At 41.3% G+C, this 21,306-nt stretch overlaps 1 protein-coding gene across 1 annotated transcript in view; it reads left to right on the forward strand.

Annotated features, from left to right (window-relative positions):
* Positions 1 to 20,337, forward strand: part of LOC137125096 (mucin-2-like) — a 28,928-nt gene extending 8,591 nt beyond the window's left edge. The window contains exons 30-48 of the mRNA XM_067500052.1: positions 47 to 10,276; positions 10,705 to 10,940; positions 13,142 to 13,313; positions 13,414 to 13,658; positions 13,778 to 13,961; positions 14,119 to 14,320; positions 14,416 to 14,594; positions 14,726 to 14,795; positions 15,411 to 15,547; positions 15,636 to 15,667; positions 15,749 to 15,917; positions 16,220 to 16,324; positions 16,447 to 16,487; positions 16,662 to 16,784; positions 17,411 to 17,512; positions 17,630 to 17,758; positions 18,783 to 18,822; positions 19,248 to 19,371; positions 19,542 to 20,337. Coding sequence (XP_067356153.1) covers positions 47 to 10,276; positions 10,705 to 10,940; positions 13,142 to 13,313; positions 13,414 to 13,658; positions 13,778 to 13,961; positions 14,119 to 14,320; positions 14,416 to 14,594; positions 14,726 to 14,795; positions 15,411 to 15,547; positions 15,636 to 15,667; positions 15,749 to 15,917; positions 16,220 to 16,324; positions 16,447 to 16,487; positions 16,662 to 16,784; positions 17,411 to 17,512; positions 17,630 to 17,758; positions 18,783 to 18,822; positions 19,248 to 19,371; positions 19,542 to 19,773 — 12,752 coding nt within the window. The 3' untranslated portion in view covers positions 19,774 to 20,337. The remainder of the gene's footprint in view (positions 1 to 46; positions 10,277 to 10,704; positions 10,941 to 13,141; positions 13,314 to 13,413; positions 13,659 to 13,777; positions 13,962 to 14,118; positions 14,321 to 14,415; positions 14,595 to 14,725; positions 14,796 to 15,410; positions 15,548 to 15,635; positions 15,668 to 15,748; positions 15,918 to 16,219; positions 16,325 to 16,446; positions 16,488 to 16,661; positions 16,785 to 17,410; positions 17,513 to 17,629; positions 17,759 to 18,782; positions 18,823 to 19,247; positions 19,372 to 19,541) is intronic.
* The last annotated feature ends 969 nt before the right edge of the window (positions 20,338 to 21,306 follow it).

Consider the following 21,306-nt stretch of genomic DNA (forward strand, 5'->3'; position numbering starts at 1 on the left):
AGTATAAAGTATAAAGACTTAAAAATGTTTTACTTTTTCATCGTAGAAATGACAATCACATCAACAACTCAAACGCCTTCGACTCCAAGTATTACAACTGAGGCTGTGACAACGATTCAAACCACATCCAAACCAGGCGTTTCAATAACGACCCTCAAACCCTCAGACTGCGTTATCTGCAATTGGTCAGATTGGAATAACAATCATTACCCTGACCAAACCCCTGATGGAAAAGAGATTGAAACCATAGACAAAGTTACTTTTCCAGATAAGAGCGTTTGCACGAATCCTGTGGAAATAGAATGTAGAGCAGCAAAATACAAAGAATTGTCTTTAAATGAACTGGGTCAAATACTGAGTTGTAGCCCAAGAGATGGACTACTCTGTTATAACAAAGAGCAAGGCAGACCTCCTATTTGCTATGACTATGAAATACGAGTCAAATGTTGCATTAACAAATGTGAGCCTTCAACGTCAATTGCAACAGAACAACCCACCACCACATCAGCAATCACAGAGGAATCCACCACAATACACACTGAAACATCTACTACCTCAGTACCTACAGAAAACACCAGCACAACATCAATACCTGAAGAATGCACCAACACAGCATCCTTTAGACAACCCAATGGCACAATATCAATCACAAAGGAATGCACCACCACAAGATCAACTGCAACACGACCCACCACATCATCAATGACAGAAGAACCCACTACCACCACATCAATCACAGAGGAACCCACTACAACCACATCAATGACAGAGGAACCCACTACCACCACATCAATCACAGAAGAACCCACTACCACATCATCAATCACAGGAGAATCCACTACCACATCATCAATCACAGAGGAACCCACTACCACATCATCAAGCACAGAAGAACCCACAACCACATCAATCACAGAAGAACCCACCACCACGTCATCAATCACAGAGGAACCCACCACCACATCAATCACAGAAGAACCCACTACCACCACGTCAATCACAGAAGAACCCACCACCACATCATCAGTCACAGAGGAACCCACTACCACATCATCAATCACAGAAGAATCCACTACCACATCATCAATCACAGAAGAGCCCACAACCACATCAATCACAGAGGAACCCACCACCACAACATCCATCACAGAGGAGCCCACCACCACATCAATCACAGAAGAACCCACTACCACATCATCAGTCACAGAAAAACCCACCACCACATCATCAGTCACAGAGGAACCCACTACCACATCATCAATCACGGAAGAACCCACCACCACATCAATCACAGAGGAACCCACTACCACAACATCAGTCACAGAAGAACCCACCACTACATCAATCACAGAAGAACCCACCACCACATCATCAATCACAGAAGAGCCCACTACCACATCAATCACAGAGGAGCCCACCACCACAACATCCATCACAGAGGAACCCACCACCACATCAATCACAGAAGAAACCACTACCACATCATCAGTCACAGAAGAATCCACCACAACATCAGTCACAGAAGAATCCACCACAACATCAATCACAGAGGAACCCACTACCACAACATCAGTCACAGAAGAACCCACCAAAACATCAATCACAGAAGAACCCACCACCACAACATCAATCACAGAGGAACCCACCACCACATCAATCACAGAAGAACCCACTACCACCACACCAATCACAGAAGAACCCACCACCACATCATCAGTCACAGAGGAACCCACTACCACATCATCAATCACGGAAGAACCCACCACCACATCAATAACAGAGGAACCCACTACCGCCACATCAATCACAGAAGAACCCACTACCACATCATCAATCACAGAAGAATCCACTACCACATCATCAATCACAGAAGAACCCACTACCACATCATCAGTCACAGAAGAACCCACCACCACATCATCAGTCACAGAGGAACCCACTACCACAACATCCATCACAGAGGAGCCCACCACCACATCAATCACAGAAGAACCCACTACCACATCATCAGTCACAGAAGAATCCACCACAACATCAGTCACAGAAGAATCCACCACCACATCAACCACAGAGGAACCCACTACCACAACATCAGTCACAGAAGAACCCACCAAAACATCAATCACGGAAGAACCCACAACCACATCATCAGTCACAGAGGAACCCACTACCACATCAATCACAGAGGAACCCACCACCACAACATCAATCACAGAGGAACCCACCACCACATCAATCACAGAAGAACCCACTACCACCACATCAATCACAGAGGAACCCACCACCACATCATCAGTCACAGAGGAACCCACGACCACATCATCAATCACGGAAGAACCCACCACCACATCAATCACAGAGGAACCCACTACCACAACATCAATCACAGAAGAACCCACTACCACATCATCAATCACAGAAGAACCCACTACCACATCATCAATCACAGAAGAATCCACTACCACATCATCAATCACAGAAGAGCCCACTACCACATCAATCACAGAGGAGCCCACCACCACAACATCCATCACAGAGGAGCCCACCACCACATCAATCACAGAAGAACCCACTACCACATCATCAGTCACAGAAGAATCCACCACAACATCAGTCACAGAAGAATCCACTACCACATCATCAATCACGGAAGAACCCACCACCACATCAATCACAGAGGAACCCACTACCACAACATCAGTCACAGAAGAACCCACCACATCATCAGTCACAGAGGAACCCACTACCACATCATCAATCACGGAAGAACCCACCTCCACATCAATCACAGAGGAACCCACTACCACCACATCAATCACAGAAGAATCCACTACCACATCATCAATCACAGAAGAGCCCACCACCACATCATCAGTCACAGAGGAACCCACCACCACATCATCAGTCACAGAGGAACCCACTACCACATCATCAATCACGGAAGAACCCACTACCACATCAATCACAGAAGAACCCACTACCACAACATCAGTCACAGAGGAACCCACCACCACATCATCAGTCACAGAGGAACCCACTACCACATCATCAATCACGGAAGAACCCACTACCACATCAATCACAGAAGAACCCACTACCACAACATCAGTGACAGAGGAACCCACCACCACATCATCAGTCACAGAGGAACCCACTACCACATCATCAATCACGGAAGAACCCACTACCACATCAATCACAGAAGAACCCACTACCACCACATCAGTCACAGAGGAACCCACCACCACATCATCAGTCACAGAGGAACCCACTACCACATCATCAATCACGGAAGAACCCACTACCACATCAATCACAGAAGAACCCACTACCACAACATCAATCACAGAAGAACCCACCACCACATCATCAGTCACAGAGGAACCCACTACCACATCATCAATCACAGAAGAACCCACTACCACATCATCAGTCACAGAAGAACCCACCACCACATCATCAGTCACAGAGGAACCCACTACCACAACATCCATCACAGAGGAGCCCACCACCACATCAATCACAGAAGAACCCACTACCACATCATCAGTTACAGAAGAATCCACCACAACATCAGTCACAGAAGAATCCACCACCACATCAACCACAGAGGAACCCACTACCACAACATCAGTCACAGAAGAACCCACCAAAACATCAATCACGGAAGAACCCACAACATCATCAGTCACACAGGAACCCACTACCACATCAATCACAGAAGAACCCACTACCACCACATCAATCACAGAGGAACCCACCTCCACATCATCAGTCACAGAGGAACCCACTACCACATCATCAATCACAGAAGAACCCACCACCACATCAATCACAGAGGAACCCACTACCACCACATCAATCACAGAAGAACCCACTACCACATCATCAATCACAGAAGAATCCACTATCACATCATCAATCACAGAAGAGCCCACAACCACATCAATCACAGAGGAACCAACTACCACCACATCAGTCACAGAGGAACCCACCACCACATCATCAATCACGGAAGAACCCACCACCACATCAATCACAGAAGAACCCACTACCACCACATCAATCACAGCAGAACCAACCACCACATCATCAGTCACAGAGGAACCCACTACCACATCATCAATCACGGAAGAACCCACCACCACATCAATCACAGAGGAACCCACTACCACAACATCAATCACAGAAGAACCCACTACCACATCATCAATCACAGAAGAATCCACTACCACATCATCAATCACAGAAGAACCCACAACCACATCAATCACAGAGGAGCCCACCACCACAACATCCATCACAGAGGAGCCCACCACCACATCAATCACAGAAGAACCCACTACCACATCATCGGTCACAGAAGAATCCACCACAACATCAGTCACAGAAGAATCCACCACCACATCAATCACAGAGGAACCCACCACCACAACATCAGTCACGGAAGAACCCACCAAAACATCAATCACAGAAGAACCAACCAACACATCATCAGTCACAGAGGAACCCACTACCACATCAATCACAGAGGAACCGACCACCACAACATCAATCACAGAAGAATCCACCACAACATCAGTCACAGAAGAATCCACCACCACATCAATCACAGAGGAACCCACCACCACAACATCAGTCACAGAAGAACCCACCAAAACATCAATCACAGAAGAACCCACCACCACATCATCAGTCACAGAGGAACCCACTACCACATCATCAATCACGGAAGAACCCACCACCACATCAATCACAGAAGAACCCACTACCACCACATCAATCACAGCAGAACCAACCACCACATCATCAGTCACAGAGGAACCCACTACCACATCATCAATCACGGAAGAACCCACCACCACATCAATCACAGAGGAACCCACTACCACAACATCAATCACAGAAGAACCCACTACCACATCATCAATCACAGAAGAATCCACTACCACATCATCAATCACAGAAGAACCCACAACCACATCAATCACAGAGGAGCCCACCACCACAACATCCATCACAGAGGAGCCCACCACCACATCAATCACAGAAGAACCCACTACCACATCATCGGTCACAGAAGAATCCACCACAACATCAGTCACAGAAGAATCCACCACCACATCAATCACAGAGGAACCCACCACCACAACATCAGTCACGGAAGAACCCACCAAAACATCAATCACAGAAGAACCAACCAACACATCATCAGTCACAGAGGAACCCACTACCACATCAATCACAGAGGAACCGACCACCACAACATCAATCACAGAGGTACCCACCACCACATCAACCACAGAAGAACCCACTACCACCACATCAATCACCGAGGAACCCACCACCACATCATCAGTCACAGAGGAACCCACTACCACATCATCAATCACGGAAGAACCCACCACCACATCAATCACAGAGGAACCCACTACCACCACATCAATCACAGAAGAACCCACTACCACATCATCAATCACAGAAGAATCCACTACCACATCATCAATCACGGAAGAGCCCACAACCACATCAATCACAGAGGAACCCACTACCACGACATCAGTCACAGAAGAACCCACCACCACATCATCAGTCACAGAGGAACCCACTACCACATCATCAATCACGGAAGAACCCACTACCACATCATCAGTCACAGAAGAACCCACTACCACAACATCAATCACAGAAGAACCCACCACCACATCATCAGTCACAGAGGAACCCACTACCACATCATCAATCACGGAAGAACCCACCACCACATCAATAACAGAGGAACCCACTACCGCCACATCAATCACAGAAGAACCCACTACCACATCATCAATCACAGAAGAATCCACTACCACATCATCAATCACAGAAGAACCCACTACCACATCATCAGTCACAGAAGAACCCACCACCACATCATCAGTCACAGAGGAACCCACTACCACAACATCCATCACAGAGGAGCCCACCACCACATCAATCACAGAAGAACCCACCACCACATCATCAGTTACAGAAGAATCCACCACAACATCAGTCACAGAAGAATCCACCACCACATCAACCACAGAGGAACCCACTACCACAACATCAGTCACAGAAGAACCCACCAAAACATCAATCACGGAAGAACCCACAACCACATCATCAGTCACAGAGGGACCCACTACCACATCAATCACAGAGGAACCCACCACCACAACATCAATCACAGAGGAACCCACCACCACATCAATCACAGAAGAACCCACTACCACCACATCAATCACAGAGGAACCCACCACCACATCATCAGTCACAGAGGAACCCACTACCACATCATCAATCACGGAAGAACCCCCCACCACATCAATCACAGAGGAACCCACTACCACCACATCAATCACAGAAGAACCCACTACCACATCATCAATCACAGAAGAACCCACTACCACATCATCAATCACAGAAGAGCCCACAACCACATCAATCACAGAAGAACCCACTACCACCACATCAGTCACAGAGGAACCCACAACCACATCATCGGTCACAGAGGAACCCACAACCACATCATCAATCACGGAAGAACCCACCACCACATCAATCACAGAAGAACCCACTACCACCACATCAATCACAGCAGAACCAACCACCACATCATCAGTCACAGAGGAACCCACTACCACATCATCAATCACGGAAGAACCCACCACGACATCAATCACAGAGGAACCCACTACCACAACATCAATTACAGAAGAACCCACTACCACATCATCAATCACAGAAGAATCCACCACAACATCAGTCACAGAAGAATCCACCACCACATCAATCACAGAGGAACCCACCACCACAACATCAGTCACAGAAGAACCCACCAAAACATCAATCACAGAAGAACCCACCACCACATCATCAGTCACAGAGGAACCCACTACCACATCAATCACAAAGGAACCGACCACCACAACATCAATCACAGAGGAACCCACCACCACATCAGTCACAGAAGAACCCACTACCACCACATCAATCACCGAGGAACCCACCACCACATCATCAGTCACAGAGGAACCCACTACCACATCATCAATCACGGAAGAACCCACCACAACATCAATCACACAGGAACCCACTACTACCACATCAATCACAGAGGAACCCACTACCACATCATCAATCACAGAAGAACCCACTACCACCACATCAATCACAGAGGAACCCACCACCACATCATCAGTCACAGAGGAACCCACTACCACATCATCAATCACGGAAGAACCCACCACCACATTAAGCACAGAGGAACCCACTACCACCACATCAATCACAGAAGAACCCACTACCACATCATCAATCACAGAAGAATCCACTACCACATCATCAATCACAGAAGAGCCCACAACCACATCAATCACAGAGGAGCCCACCACCACAACATCCATCACAGAGGAGCCCACCACCACATTAAGCACAGAGGAACCCACCACCACATCATCAGTCACAGAAGAATCCACTACCACATCATCAATCACAGAAGAGCCCACCACCACAACATCCATCACAGAGGAGCCCACCACCACATCAATCACAGAAGAACCCACTACCACATCATCTGTCACAGAAGAATCCACCACAACATCAATCACAGAAAAGTCCACCACCTCATCAATCACAGAGGAACCCACTACCACATCATCAGTCACAGAGGAACCCACCACAACATCAATCACAGAGGAACCCACCACCACATCAATCACAGAAGAACCCACTACCACCACATCAATCACCAAGGAACCCACCACCACATCATCAGTCACAGAGGAACCCACTACCACATCATCAATCACGGAAGAACCCACCACAACATCAATGACAGAGGAACCCACTACCACCACATCAATCACAGAAGAACCCACTACCACATCATCAATCACAGAAGAATCCACTACCACATCATCAATCACAGAAGAGCCCACAACCACATCAATCACAGAGGAACCCACTACCACCACATCAATCACAGAGGAACCCACCACCACATCATCAGTCACAGAGGAACCCACTACCACATCATCAATTACGGAAGGACCCACCACCACATCAATCACAGAGGAACCCACTACCACATCATCAATCACAGAAGAATCCACTACCATATCATCAATCACAGAAGAATCCACTACCACATCATCAATCACTGAAGAGCCCACAACCACATCAATCACAGAGGAGCCCACCACCACAACATCCATCACAGAGGAGCCCACCACCACATCAATCACAGAAGAACCCACTACATCATCATCAGTCACAGAAGAATCCACCACAACATCAATCACAGAAAAATCCACCACCACATCAATCACAGAAGAACCCACTACCACATCATCAGTCACAGAAGAATCCACCACAACATCAGTCACAGAAGAACCCACTACCACAACATCAGGCACAGAAGAACCCACCAAAACATCAATCACAGAAGAACCCACCACCACATCATCAGTCACAGAGGAACCCACTACCACATCAATCACAGAGGAACCCACCACCACAACATCAATCACAGAGGAACCCACCACCACATCAATCACAGAAGAACCCACTACCACCACATCAATCACCGAAGAACCCACCACCACATCATCAGTCACAGAGGAACCCACTACCACATCATCAATCACGGAAGAACCCACCACCACATCAATCACAGAGGAACCCACTACCACCACATCAATCACAGAAGAATCCACCACCACATCATCAGTCACAGAAGAATCCACCACAACATCAATCACAGAAGAATCCACCACCACATCAATTACAGAAGAACCCACTACCACATCATCAGTCACAGAAGAACCCACCACCACATCAATCACAGAGGAACCCACTACCACAACATCAGTCACAGAAGAACCCACCAAAACATCAATTACAGAAGAACCCACCACCACATCATCAGTCACAGAAGAACCCACTACCACATCAATCACAGAGGAACCCACCACCACAACATCAATCACAGAGGAACCCACCACCACATCAATCACAGAAGAACCCACTACCACCACATCAATCACAGAGGAACCCACCACCACATTATATTTCACAGAGGAACCCACTACCACATCATCAATCACGGAAGAACCCACCACCACATCAATCACAGAGGAACCCACTACCACCACATCAGTCACAGAGGAACCCACTACCACATCATCAATCACGGAAGAATCCACCACCACATCATCAGTCACAGAGGAACCCACTACCACATCATCAATCACGGAAGAACCTACCACCACATCAATAACAGAAAAACCCACTACCACCACATCAATCACAGAAGAACCCACTACCACATCATCAATCACAGAAGAATCCACTACCACATCATCAATCACAGAAGAGCCCACAACCACATCAATCACAGAGGAACCCACTACCACCACATCAATCACAGAGGAACCCACCACCACATCATCAGTCACAGAGGAACCCACTACCACATCATCAATTACGGAAGGACCCACCACCACATCAATCACAGAGGAACCCACTACCACATCATCAATCACAGAAGAATCCACTACCACATCAATCACAGAGGAACCCACCACCACAACATCAATCACCGAGGAACCCACCACCACATCATCAGTCACAGAGGAACCGACTACCACATCATCAATCACGGAAGAACCCACCACCACATCAATCACAGAGGAACCCACTACCACCACATCAATCACAGAACAACCCACTACCACATCATCAATCACAGAAGAACCCACTACCACCACATCAATCACAGAGGAATCCACCACCACATCATCAGTCACAAAGGAACCCACTACCACATCGTCAATCACAGAAGAACACACCACCACATCCATCACAGAGGAACCCACTACCACAACATCAGTTACAGAAGAATCCACCACAACATCAATCCCAGAAGAATCCACCACCACCTCAACTCTCTTATCTACAACAGAAACAATAACAATCACAGACACCACAACGCCCGAAGTTGTTACAAATGAAAAGGTTACAACTGCATACTTAACAAACTCAGCGGTTTGGGAAACAACTACAACAGTCACAGAAAATCCAAGTACAGCAGGAACAGAAGAGCCAACAACAACTGAAAATCTGTCAATGACAACAGAGTTGATTACAACAACTACAGAAAAATACATCTCAACAACGGTCTCATTAACTACTCAGTCTTTAACTCCCACAAATTTATGTTTCTGCAAGTACATGGATCAGATATTCTCTCCTGGTAAGCACCATCCATCAGTTTTTTTCCATGTTACCATTATAACATTTTGGTCTAAGTTACACATAGTCTTTACTTTGTAACCTGGCATATGCGATAAGAGCGTTTAGATTTATGTATTTATTTTGATATTTGACAAAGTTTTGTTGTTTCGTTCCAAAATTATTTGGTTGGCATGAAATGTTGAGTGATGTGTGGCCAGTGGGATCATTAACTCTTTCCTACTTTGACCAAGAAATTCAACAGTCACAACATATTCTATCCTTGGTTTTAATTAATTTACCATAATATATAAAAAAAACTCATTACAGATAAATGCATGTATCTCCTAAATACATGCAAATATTAAAGTAGACATGTTTACATAAAAATGAAAAATATAAACACAACTTAAAACAACATCTAACCAACTTGGTTTCATTCCAATATAGGTAGCTTCATGTACAATCAGAGTGATGGAGCAGGCTGGTGTTTCACTGCATACTGCAATTTGACTTGCAGTGTTGAGAAACTTGCTAGACCATGTGACTCTACTACTCCACCAATACCTACCACCAATACGCCAACCTCTACTACACCACAAGTTGACTCTACTACAACCAGGGCAAATACAGAATCTACAGAGATGCCTTCAAAAGACTGTTCATATCTTAACCCACCCAGAAAGGTATTTGAATTTAGATCCAGGTTAGAACTGTTAAATTTATTTTAGAACTGTTTTCATCTCAATGTGATAAAATACTTTGAGAGGGGGGAAATATACTATAGAAATACTAAATAATGTACTGACACCAACATTAGTCACAACCTTACATAGCTTTATTTCCAGAGTCTCTACTCTAGGAAAGCCTGAAACAAGATCTTTCATTTCTGTGATAAAAAGATTTTATCACCTACTGAACATTTTATATAATGATCTTTTGAATCATCAACGAAAATATAAACAGTTAAGTGTGCTTGAAAACACTTGATAAATCCTAAGGCCATTAGGTACAGTAGACCATTGTGAACTGGTGTTGACATTGTTATTACTGCTTCTCACTTTCATTACAGCTAATTTTATGTATACCAGCAGGTGAACTATCATGGAACTAAACCATAACATGTTTCTGTTATCACTGTTTTCCTAATGATAGCTTTATATTGTAGTGACCCCTTATTTTTGTTTCTCATTTGGAGATGGTGATGTAGCTTTGTATCCATTTTAGGAAAATGTCCTTAGGTCACAATATGTAGTGATATTTTTTCATTTTGGGATGAACTGTGGTGGATTGGTTAAAGCTGCTGCCTCACAGCTAGATTGGATGTGGGTTCATGTCCCTGACCAATCGCAGGGAACTGTGAGCATGCTCCGCTCCGGGCCACAGTTTTTGCTGGGTCCAAGATGCTCAGAGGTAGTCCAGTTTCCACTTCGAGGTTAAGGAGCTGGATTAAGGAGACTGACCACAACATTGGGAATGGAACCCTGAGGAAGGACTGACCGAGATCCCCAACAGACAGAAAAACTCAGAACCTGGCAGTGATTTGGGGACTTCGGTCCCAATGTCACAGGGGAGACCATGAATATGGAAGATGTGATTTACTAGTAGCTCTGCTGTTTCTGTTACAAATTCTCTAGATAGGGTATCAGCTTTCCAATTCTTAAAACTAGGATGGTGTCTAAAGAAGAGGTCTTATCTGGCTTTAACTGGAGCTGGAGTGTTTCAGCTTTTGATTACCTGTGTTGTAATTTTTCTAAGTAGGAGACAAGGGGCAAGAAAAGAAAGCACAGGGATGATTTTTGTTGTCATGTTTATATTATTGTGAGAGGACAGCCCAACCCCCCCGATATCTGAGGCATCCACAACCAAAATGAATTGTTTCTCTGGGTCAGGCAAAATCAGGATGTATGGTGAAATGAACTGGTCCTCTCTGCTTCTGGAGACCAAGAGAACTTGGGCTTTACAGAAGTGAGTGAATGGAGTGAGGCTGCAATAAAGCTGTATCCTCAGATAAAACTTCTATATAAATTTAAAAAACCCAGAAATCTTTGTAACTGTTTGCAGTTTCCAAGGGTTTGCCACCTCTTAACCTCCTCCTCTTTGCCAGGATCCATTGAGATATAGTATACCAAGGAAGAAGAAAAGGGGAGTAGTGCATATGTAAAATTCACATTCCTCTGCTTTCATAAAGAGCTGATTCTGAAGGAGGTGCTAGAGGACTGCTTGCACATGCTGGACATATTCAGTTTTAGAGCGGGAAAGGATTAGGATGCCATAAGGATATACAAACCCAAACTTGTTCAGTACATTCAAACTGGCCCCAGTAGGTGATAAAGATGGACAAATGATACCAGCTGTAAGGGATTCAAAAATGTTGATATTCAGAGTTACTTGTTCCAGACCTGACAAGGAGAACAGACAACCTCTGGAGGCCATTGAGCCAGCTAACAGATCTATTAAGCAGTCATGGTCATGAACAGGCAGACACATGGCCTTGGCTTAAATACCTCCTTAGTTAGGGTTTCAGAAAATCAGATCATCCAATAAGAACTCACAAGATCAGGGGCAAAGACAGCATGTCAGCAGATAGAACAGCGTCAATATCCTCAGGTAAGATGATCTGGAAAGGCTGGACAGGAAAGAAGACAACCTGGCAAATTTGTTGTTCAAACATGGGAGCTTATTTAGGAAGTGAGGGAGGCATAGATGAAGGTTATCCAGACTGATGATGTACAGTGGCAGAAATGACTATAGATCGGGGCATGGAATGGAGGGACTACAAAATAAAACCTGTGATGAGGAAGTAAAGCTGGAGACAATGAGCTATTATTCATTTTTATTTTTATTTTGTGATTGGTAACAGTATTTCTTTTTATATGTTCATCAGAATGGTGAGTCCTGGAAGCCAGACTCCTGCACCACAGCAACATGTCAAGATACTAAAGTAATCACAGAACATGTATCATGTGAACAATTGAACACTCCTGTATGTGTGAATGGGTGGCTACCAGTAAGGGTTTATGACAAGGGAGGATGCTGTTTCCACCAGGACTGCAGATGTAAGTTCACAATTTTCACATTCAAGCAGCACATTAAATAGCAGGCAAGCTGTAAACTGCTTTATATATTTATTGTTATACAATCATCTAATATTTGCAGGTGTTTGCTCTGGCTGGGGAGATCCTCATTATGTGACATTTGATGGTGTACATTACAGTTTCCAGGAAAACTGCACATATGTCCTGGTCCAAGAGATTGTTCCCAAATACAATTTTAAGGTTTATATTAACAATGAAAACTGTGATGCCTCTGGAACTGTGAGCTGTGCTAAATCCTTGATGGTGTATTACAAAAACTACGAAATTGTTCTTAAACAACAAAGAGGGCCAAAGACTGTGTTCATGGTAACCATCATCACTACAAACATTAAATATTTTAAAGTACAATTTTAACTAAAGTACAATAAATATGTTTTGTCTTGCAAACTTTTCAAAAAACTCTTACAAATTTTGCATATCTTTAGGTGTACATCAATGGCGAGCAGGTAATCCCAGCCTACTCTAATGAGGATCTCACCATCACAAGTACAGAAATTGAGCTGCTTTTGACAATCCCGAAAATTCAAGCAGTTGTGACATTCAAAGGGCTTTTATTCAGCGTCGAGGTGCCTTTTTCCCTTTTCCACGGCAACACAGAGGGACAGTGTGGTAAGATGATCAATCGGCTGAGTATCATTTTGCTGTCAGTATTATTAAGTTGATAAATAAATCATCATAGTAGAGAATGTAGAAACAGAGGTTGATTTAATATAAAAGCACTAGTGTTCCAAACACTATTTGTTACAGCTGTCTTTATTTTTACAAGGTACCTGTGACAATAACCAGAAAAATGACTGCAGATTACCAAATGGCCAGATTAGCCCCTCATGCTCTGAGATGGCACATAAATGGCATGTACTCGCCGAAAACAAGACGTACTGTGAACCCATACCACCTTCTCCAAGTCCATCACCAACAACAACACCAACACCCTGCGAACCTCTAATTTGCGAAATTTTGATAAGCAAGTAAGAATTTACAGTATAAAACATGAACATTTCTTTTCGTTTTTGGTGCCACTCAGAGTAACTACTTCTACTTTTCTTTTGATTTTTGCATTAAGGGTGTTTGAGAAATGTCACAAAGAAATTGACCCACAAAACTTCTATGAGGCCTGTAAATTTGATGTTTGCCACATGCCCAATTCCACCGTGGGTTGTTCCAGTCTGCAGGTGTACGCCACAATGTGTGCTGAAGCTTCAGTCTGTGTAGACTGGAGGAGTGCTACAAATGGACAGTGTGGTACGTTTTATTTATTTATTCTTTTTATTATTATTATTAATATTATTATTATTTATTATTATTTTGAGTTTATTTTATCCTCACTCTGATACCTAAACCTCCTTTTTTTAATTCTTATTTATATTCTGTAGAATATAAATGTCCAGCAAATAAAGTATACCAACCCTGTGGGCCAAGTGCTGTACCAACTTGCAATGCAAGGTAATCACTCAGTTCTGTGTATACATTGTATTTAATAATGCAAGTGGTTTCTAATTCAAGGCTTCAATTTGTACAGTAATGCTGGTTCTTGAATTAAATGCAAAATGTGAAAATGGTCATAATTCCCATGCTCCCATTTTCACAAAGTTTTATTTTCAATGTTCTTAGCACCAAACCACAAGCGTGATTGTGAAAAATGGGAATGTAGTTAAGTGTTTTTATTGGGTCATAAAGTATCGTAGACATTCAAAGTTTTATTTAATGACGGAGGTAGACAAACAATTAAGGGCTTACAGAAGTGATTGCAGCTGATCTTCAGGGAAAATGTATCAAATGCCATGGTCATTTAGACACTTTAATTAAAAATCGCAAATGCTAACTTTATGATTATCACTTAAACATCCTCTGAGGGATTTACAGACTGTGGAGACTCTAACAGCAGTCAGTGAAACAGTTGTTTGACCTGATGTACTTCTTGACCCACTTACACTGCTAAACTTAGAGCCAAGCCGCCAGCACGGCTTAAAAATTGCACATTGTGTCTATGTTGCATAATATACTTCTTAAATTTATTTCTGAAATAATCACTCACTGTTGTCTTACTGTCATATTTAGATACAATGAAAAGTATGCACAACAATGCCAAGGAAAAACAGAAAACCAGAACACAACTTGCCGATTCACAGAGGGATGTTTCTGTCCAGAGGGGTTGACTTTGTTTAGCTCAACCTCTGATACCTGTGTCTCCTCCTGTAAGACCATTGTCTATGTTAAAGACAAAAATCAAATACTTTGTGAAATAATGAATGTACAGATAAACTGACTGTGCTGTTGTTTCAGGTTGCACTGGACCTGATGGCAAACCTAAAAAGGTAAATTCCACAAAACAATAATATAATTCTCCTTTTATACAGTGTACGTGTCTCTAATACAACAAAAAATATCTGTTTCAGTATGGTGACACTTGGCAGAGTGGTTGTCAGCAGTGTGTCTGTGATAAAGACACTTTCAGTGTTCAGTGTAGGCCTCTCACATGTCCCACACAAAAAACAATTACCTGTACAGAGGAAGGTGAGGTGTTGAGGAAGAGCACAGTGGACTGCTGTGAGACACAGATATGTGGTGAGTGATAATACACCTACAAATTTTTGAAATAGAAACAAATACAATTAAATGGCAATAAGAAATAAAAAATCAATAATGGCAGTTTATATAATTAAATCACCTTATTATGGGGTGTAGTACTCAGTATTATGATAAATATAGAACCTGAACTAGACTAAAAGTTAACATCCTGGGATTAATATTAATTTCAAAATTAATATTCTACTATAAGTGGATTTTAAAAGTAATCACCAGTTTACCGCTACGGTGATAAATTTCAGCTCCTGTACCTAACATTTATTTACAATTTTCCCCAACAGAATGTAATAATAGTCTCTGTACATTGCCAACACAGAAGTGTGAACTGGGATTTAAGTTGGATATTAAAATGTCAAATGCTAAATGCTGCCCATCTTACAGCTGTGGTAAGTTCTGAATAATTGTTTGATTTATTATAGTATTAGTGTGTAAAGACTCACAAACTCACCCAGAAAACTAAGCATGGGCCATTGGTATGATAATATTTTTTTAACTTTTATGTATCTAGTACCCAAAGGCGTCTGTGTCTTCAATGGTACTGAGTACAAGGTAAATTGTATTTTAAATGTGTAAACCTGTTACTAATATTCTTAAATATGGTGTGATTATAAGATCATGAATTATATCTCACCATTTTTCTTTCTTTTCACTGTAGTCAGTAACAGTTTATTTTGCTGTTCTTTATATGAGATTGGTTGAGACTTTAAATTTGATTGTTTACAGCCTGGTGTGAATTTCTCCAAAAACCTATGTGAAACTTGCCTCTGTACTAACACTGTGGATCCTGACAAGAAGCTGAACAACATTGAGTGTCATCAAATACAGTGTGTCAAAGAATGTCCAAAGGTACGGTTTTACAATTTATAATTAGGATTTGAAGCTGTCACACTAAATGATTAAATGATATGTTTTACTTGGCCAAATCCACAAGATGTGTGCTTAGACGATATCTATTTGAATGGAGGTGCTGACTTATGATATCATGGTTATGCTTAAAAGGTTAAAATACAAAGCTGATATGATCCACTCACATAGATATTTTTGCTTTAATGATTCAGGTTTGAAACCTCTGCCTTTACATTACAAGAAAAATTGATTTAATTTAGTTTGTGGTGCTTCTAGAAATAGCCACTGAGAATCTGCTGTGAATATTATCCACAGTAATGGGAATATTGTGTCCAGGGATTGATGGTGATGTTTTTACCACAAAAGTGTTTTCATTTACATCAGCTTGAGTGGTGGTAGAAACCTCACAGTTGAAAACTCTGAAACCTTTGCACAAAAAACAAATTGTTAGAATGGCTAGATATCACTTGGGAGTAGGGAGGAATTATATTTTCTTTTTGTTATTTAGATGAAACTATTGTTAAGGTTATATATAATGTGTAAATAACATCAGATATTAATTATGTATACATCTAATTGATTAAGGCTGCTTATCGTATTGATTTCCATATTTGTTTCCCAAATAGGGCTTTGTCTATGAACAACAACCCGAACAATGTTGTGGATCATGTAAAAAGACAAGCTGTGTTTTGGAGATGCCAGGCTCCACAGGCTCCATAATTATTGATGTAAGAAAAGTGTAGAAATTACAGATTCAGATTCTGTGTCTGTAAAGATATAATGTGTTATTAGTAACAATTAAATAAAAAATGGTTTCTAATTAAACTCTTTTACCCTTCTGACAGCCCTCTCAGTCCTGGTCACCCCCAGGTGACAAATGTACCACATATGATTGCAAGAAGGTGAAGGATGATTTGATCATTTATAAAAACCAAACAACATGTCCAGAGTTTGATCCTGACAACTGTGTTCCTGTGAGTATAATCCAGTCTTGAAACTGGCATAGATATATTTCTAGCACCCAGATGTCCTGTTAACTCTGTACTGACATCAGCACATTTTCAGTGCACTTTTCTGCCAAATTGTATCTTAGAAGATTTAAACATTCAGAATTGGCTTGTTTCAAATGCAAGGTCATCATAGTTAACTGAAACTAAAACAGAAACAAAATTATAAATAAAGCGAAATAATGAACTAAATATAAAAATAAAACTGAAATTGATATTAATTTTTGTGTGAAACAAAACACAAGAAATGACTTTTTTGGCTATAGAGCAAAACTGGAGGAGGTAAATATGGAAGTTAAAGTAGAGCCCACAGCCAAGTTTTACAGAACAACGTTTATACCAAGTAAAAAAAGATTAAAATAAAAACTAACATTTATTCATACACTAAAACTACTGCACTGAAATAAACTAAAACTACATAACTTGAAGTAGAGGAGAAAATAAAAAATAACACTACGGAAAATTTAATAACAGAGATACAGTGTCTCTGGGCAAGACCCTGAACCCCCAACAGCCCATTCCCATCCCCAGCTGTGCAGTGCCGGTCCAAGGTCGGTAAATATTGGGGAGGGTTGCGTCAGGAAGCGCATCCGGCATAAAAACTGTGCCAAATCAACATGCGTACAATGGTCCACCGTGGCGACCGTGAACTCACGGGATAAGCTGAAAGGACAAAAAAATATATATATGAATGACAAGAATCATAGTCTTCTTTTTCTGTTTTGTATTATTTTTCAATAATAAAATGAATTACACATTTGTGAGATAAGCTTGCACATGTAAACAATTTTGACCAGCTAAAACACTTGAGGACTTTAAATCTACTAACGTATTATCGTAGGATAAAATGGACACTGCATGGCGGATAAGTATTAACAGTAAATGGGCTGAAATAAGTACAGAATATTGGTTTGTAACATCAAAAGTATAATGTGTTATTCAGTATTTGTCAGTCTCATTTCTTTTACAGACCATGTTATTTATGTTACAGGGAACTGTAAAAACTGACATGAAAGGATGTTGCAGTACTTGTAAGTATGAGTTGAAAATATAAATTCAGATTCCACTATATTTAGTATTTTTTGAAAATGCAATTACTCAAATATATATGTACACATTCAAAAACCTCATTCAGATTGCATAGTTATGCATTTTAGTTCTCCAGTCAATTGAAAGATTGGCTCTACTCATTGCCTATAATGAATATGGATCAGGAGGAGGATCAGTTCTGGGGATAAAATAAGTTATTTTTCTATTATAAATCAAAATATTGTTTAGTTTTTTATTTGATTACTCATTTAGTCTTACGTGGTGACCCAAATACATTTGTAAAAGTTCAAAAGCTGAACATTTTAACACCCTTCCACGTATAGATGTTTCCTTTGTATTTTGCAACTGATTGCAGTCGTACTGCTAATAAAACAGATATTTTAAGAAAATCATGTTTCATTCCCAGGTACTCCTCGTTACAACTGTCAAATGAACAGGAGCACCACCTACCTACAGACAAAGAACTGCAAGTCAGTTGTGCCAGTGGAAATCACAGCCTGTGAAGGATCCTGTGGAGCATCCTCATCCATGTAAGGTTTTCTACAAATTATCCAAGTGATAATGATCACAAACTACTTAAAGTTATAATTATGGTAAAATCACCTGTCCAGTTTGCATGTGAAGAGTATTTCTCGAGATGAAAGTTTGTTTATATTGAACATTTGACTGACACTGATCCTCTCTAAAACTGTATCTACAGGTACTCTGCAGAGAGCAACAGTCTGATGCATTCATGCTCATGCTGTCAAGAAATGGCCACGAGCGAGAAGAAAGTGGAGATGATTTGCTCTGATGGCAGCAAGATAAAATACTCCTACATTTCAGTTGACAAGTGCGGCTGCCAGGTCGCTAAATGTACTGAAAGTACCAGAAACAAACGTGATGAAAATACACACAAAGATCATGATCATGATCATGATCATCATCATTAATATTTCCAAAGATAAACCTTCGTAAACTTCTCAGGATATATTAGAGATTGTATTTTCAAATACACACCTTTGTGTCAGTAAGCAATATCAACCACTGTAGGATAAATTAGACCAAATCAGAAATGTTGTCAATATATCACGTGTAGTCAAAAATCTTTTTTACCAGGAAGAGGGTTACATTAAGGCCTTTGTGTTTTAAGGCCATGATGCTAAATTGTGATAAAATATCAAAATATGCTTTGTTTGATAAATAAGAACCTTGGACACTAAATCTTTGTATGGGCAGACTAGCTCTCGTCACTGTTTTTATTTTTTGTGAGGAGCCAGGTCAAGATAATTTCTCATGATGACAGTACACATTGGTGTCGTAGTATCTCTTTTATCTTTTGAGGAGGTATTTCCTTTTTACAAACTATTATGTAGTACTTACAGTCTTACATGGTGTTTCTCTTCTTTTATGGTGTATGATTTAAGAGCTTAGGCATATTTAGGTTCTGCTATAAAGTTGCTATAATTTGTTTTCAAAAACTTCCTTTGCATCAATAAAACTGATGATGTATCAATTATTGTCTATCCTTTTATTTGTTTGCTATTTGATATGTTGATGTATTTGTTTTTTGATGTTCCTTTAGAATCCTAGGGTTTTATTTAAATGTTATTCTATTTATGCACCATACTTATGCTAATGACATAAGACATGGATTATTATATCTTCTCATCTTCTTACATACGAATCCCATTTCCAGACAAGTTAGGAAACTGTAAAATACTAAAAGTAAAAATATCCAAGCAAGAATTTGCAAATCGTTAACCTATCATTGTTAATGCTACAATAATATATGTTCACTTTGAATGTAATTCCAGCACATTTTAACTCAAACAAAGGGAAGGAACCAATTCCTACAATTTTACAAGCAAAAATAAGCAGCTGCAGGCCAGTTTAACCCCTGGACCTACTACTACGAAGCGATGCTGTTGTAATGATAGTAGAGTATGGTTTGGCATTGTCTTGCTGAAAAAAAAACTAGGCCTTCACTGAAAAAAATGGCATGGGTGGCAGCATTTCTTTTATCATTAATGGTGTCTTCATAGATGTGTATGTTACTTATGCCATTACAGATTACTGCTTCTGAACTGTGCAATGAAAAAGACTCAGATTGCCCCCCTCTTTTTAGCACGGAGGCCAAAATGTCCATGATTTCCAAAATATATATATACATATTTTTTTACTAGTCAGACTAGAGTTGTAGTTTTCCTCTTCATCTCAATCCATTTCACATGAGCTTGGGGAGGGAGAAGGCAACAGGGTTTCTGGATATATATAGGGGAGTTTTAACTTGCATTTGTAGATACAATGACAAACTGTGTTCACTGACAATGGGTTTCAGAGGGGTCCCTGACAACATGTAGGGTTTCCAATACAGAATTGTGTCTGTTTTGATGCAGCGCTGTCTAGGGCCCCAAGGTTACAGCAATATAATAAGGATTTTTTTACCTTATCATTTGCATACAGAGATTTCTCCAGATTCTCCA

The sequence above is a fragment of the Channa argus genome, chromosome 4 (genome assembly GCF_033026475.1).
Source record: "Channa argus isolate prfri chromosome 4, Channa argus male v1.0, whole genome shotgun sequence".
NCBI classification, from domain to species: Eukaryota; Metazoa; Chordata; class Actinopteri; order Anabantiformes; family Channidae; genus Channa; species Channa argus.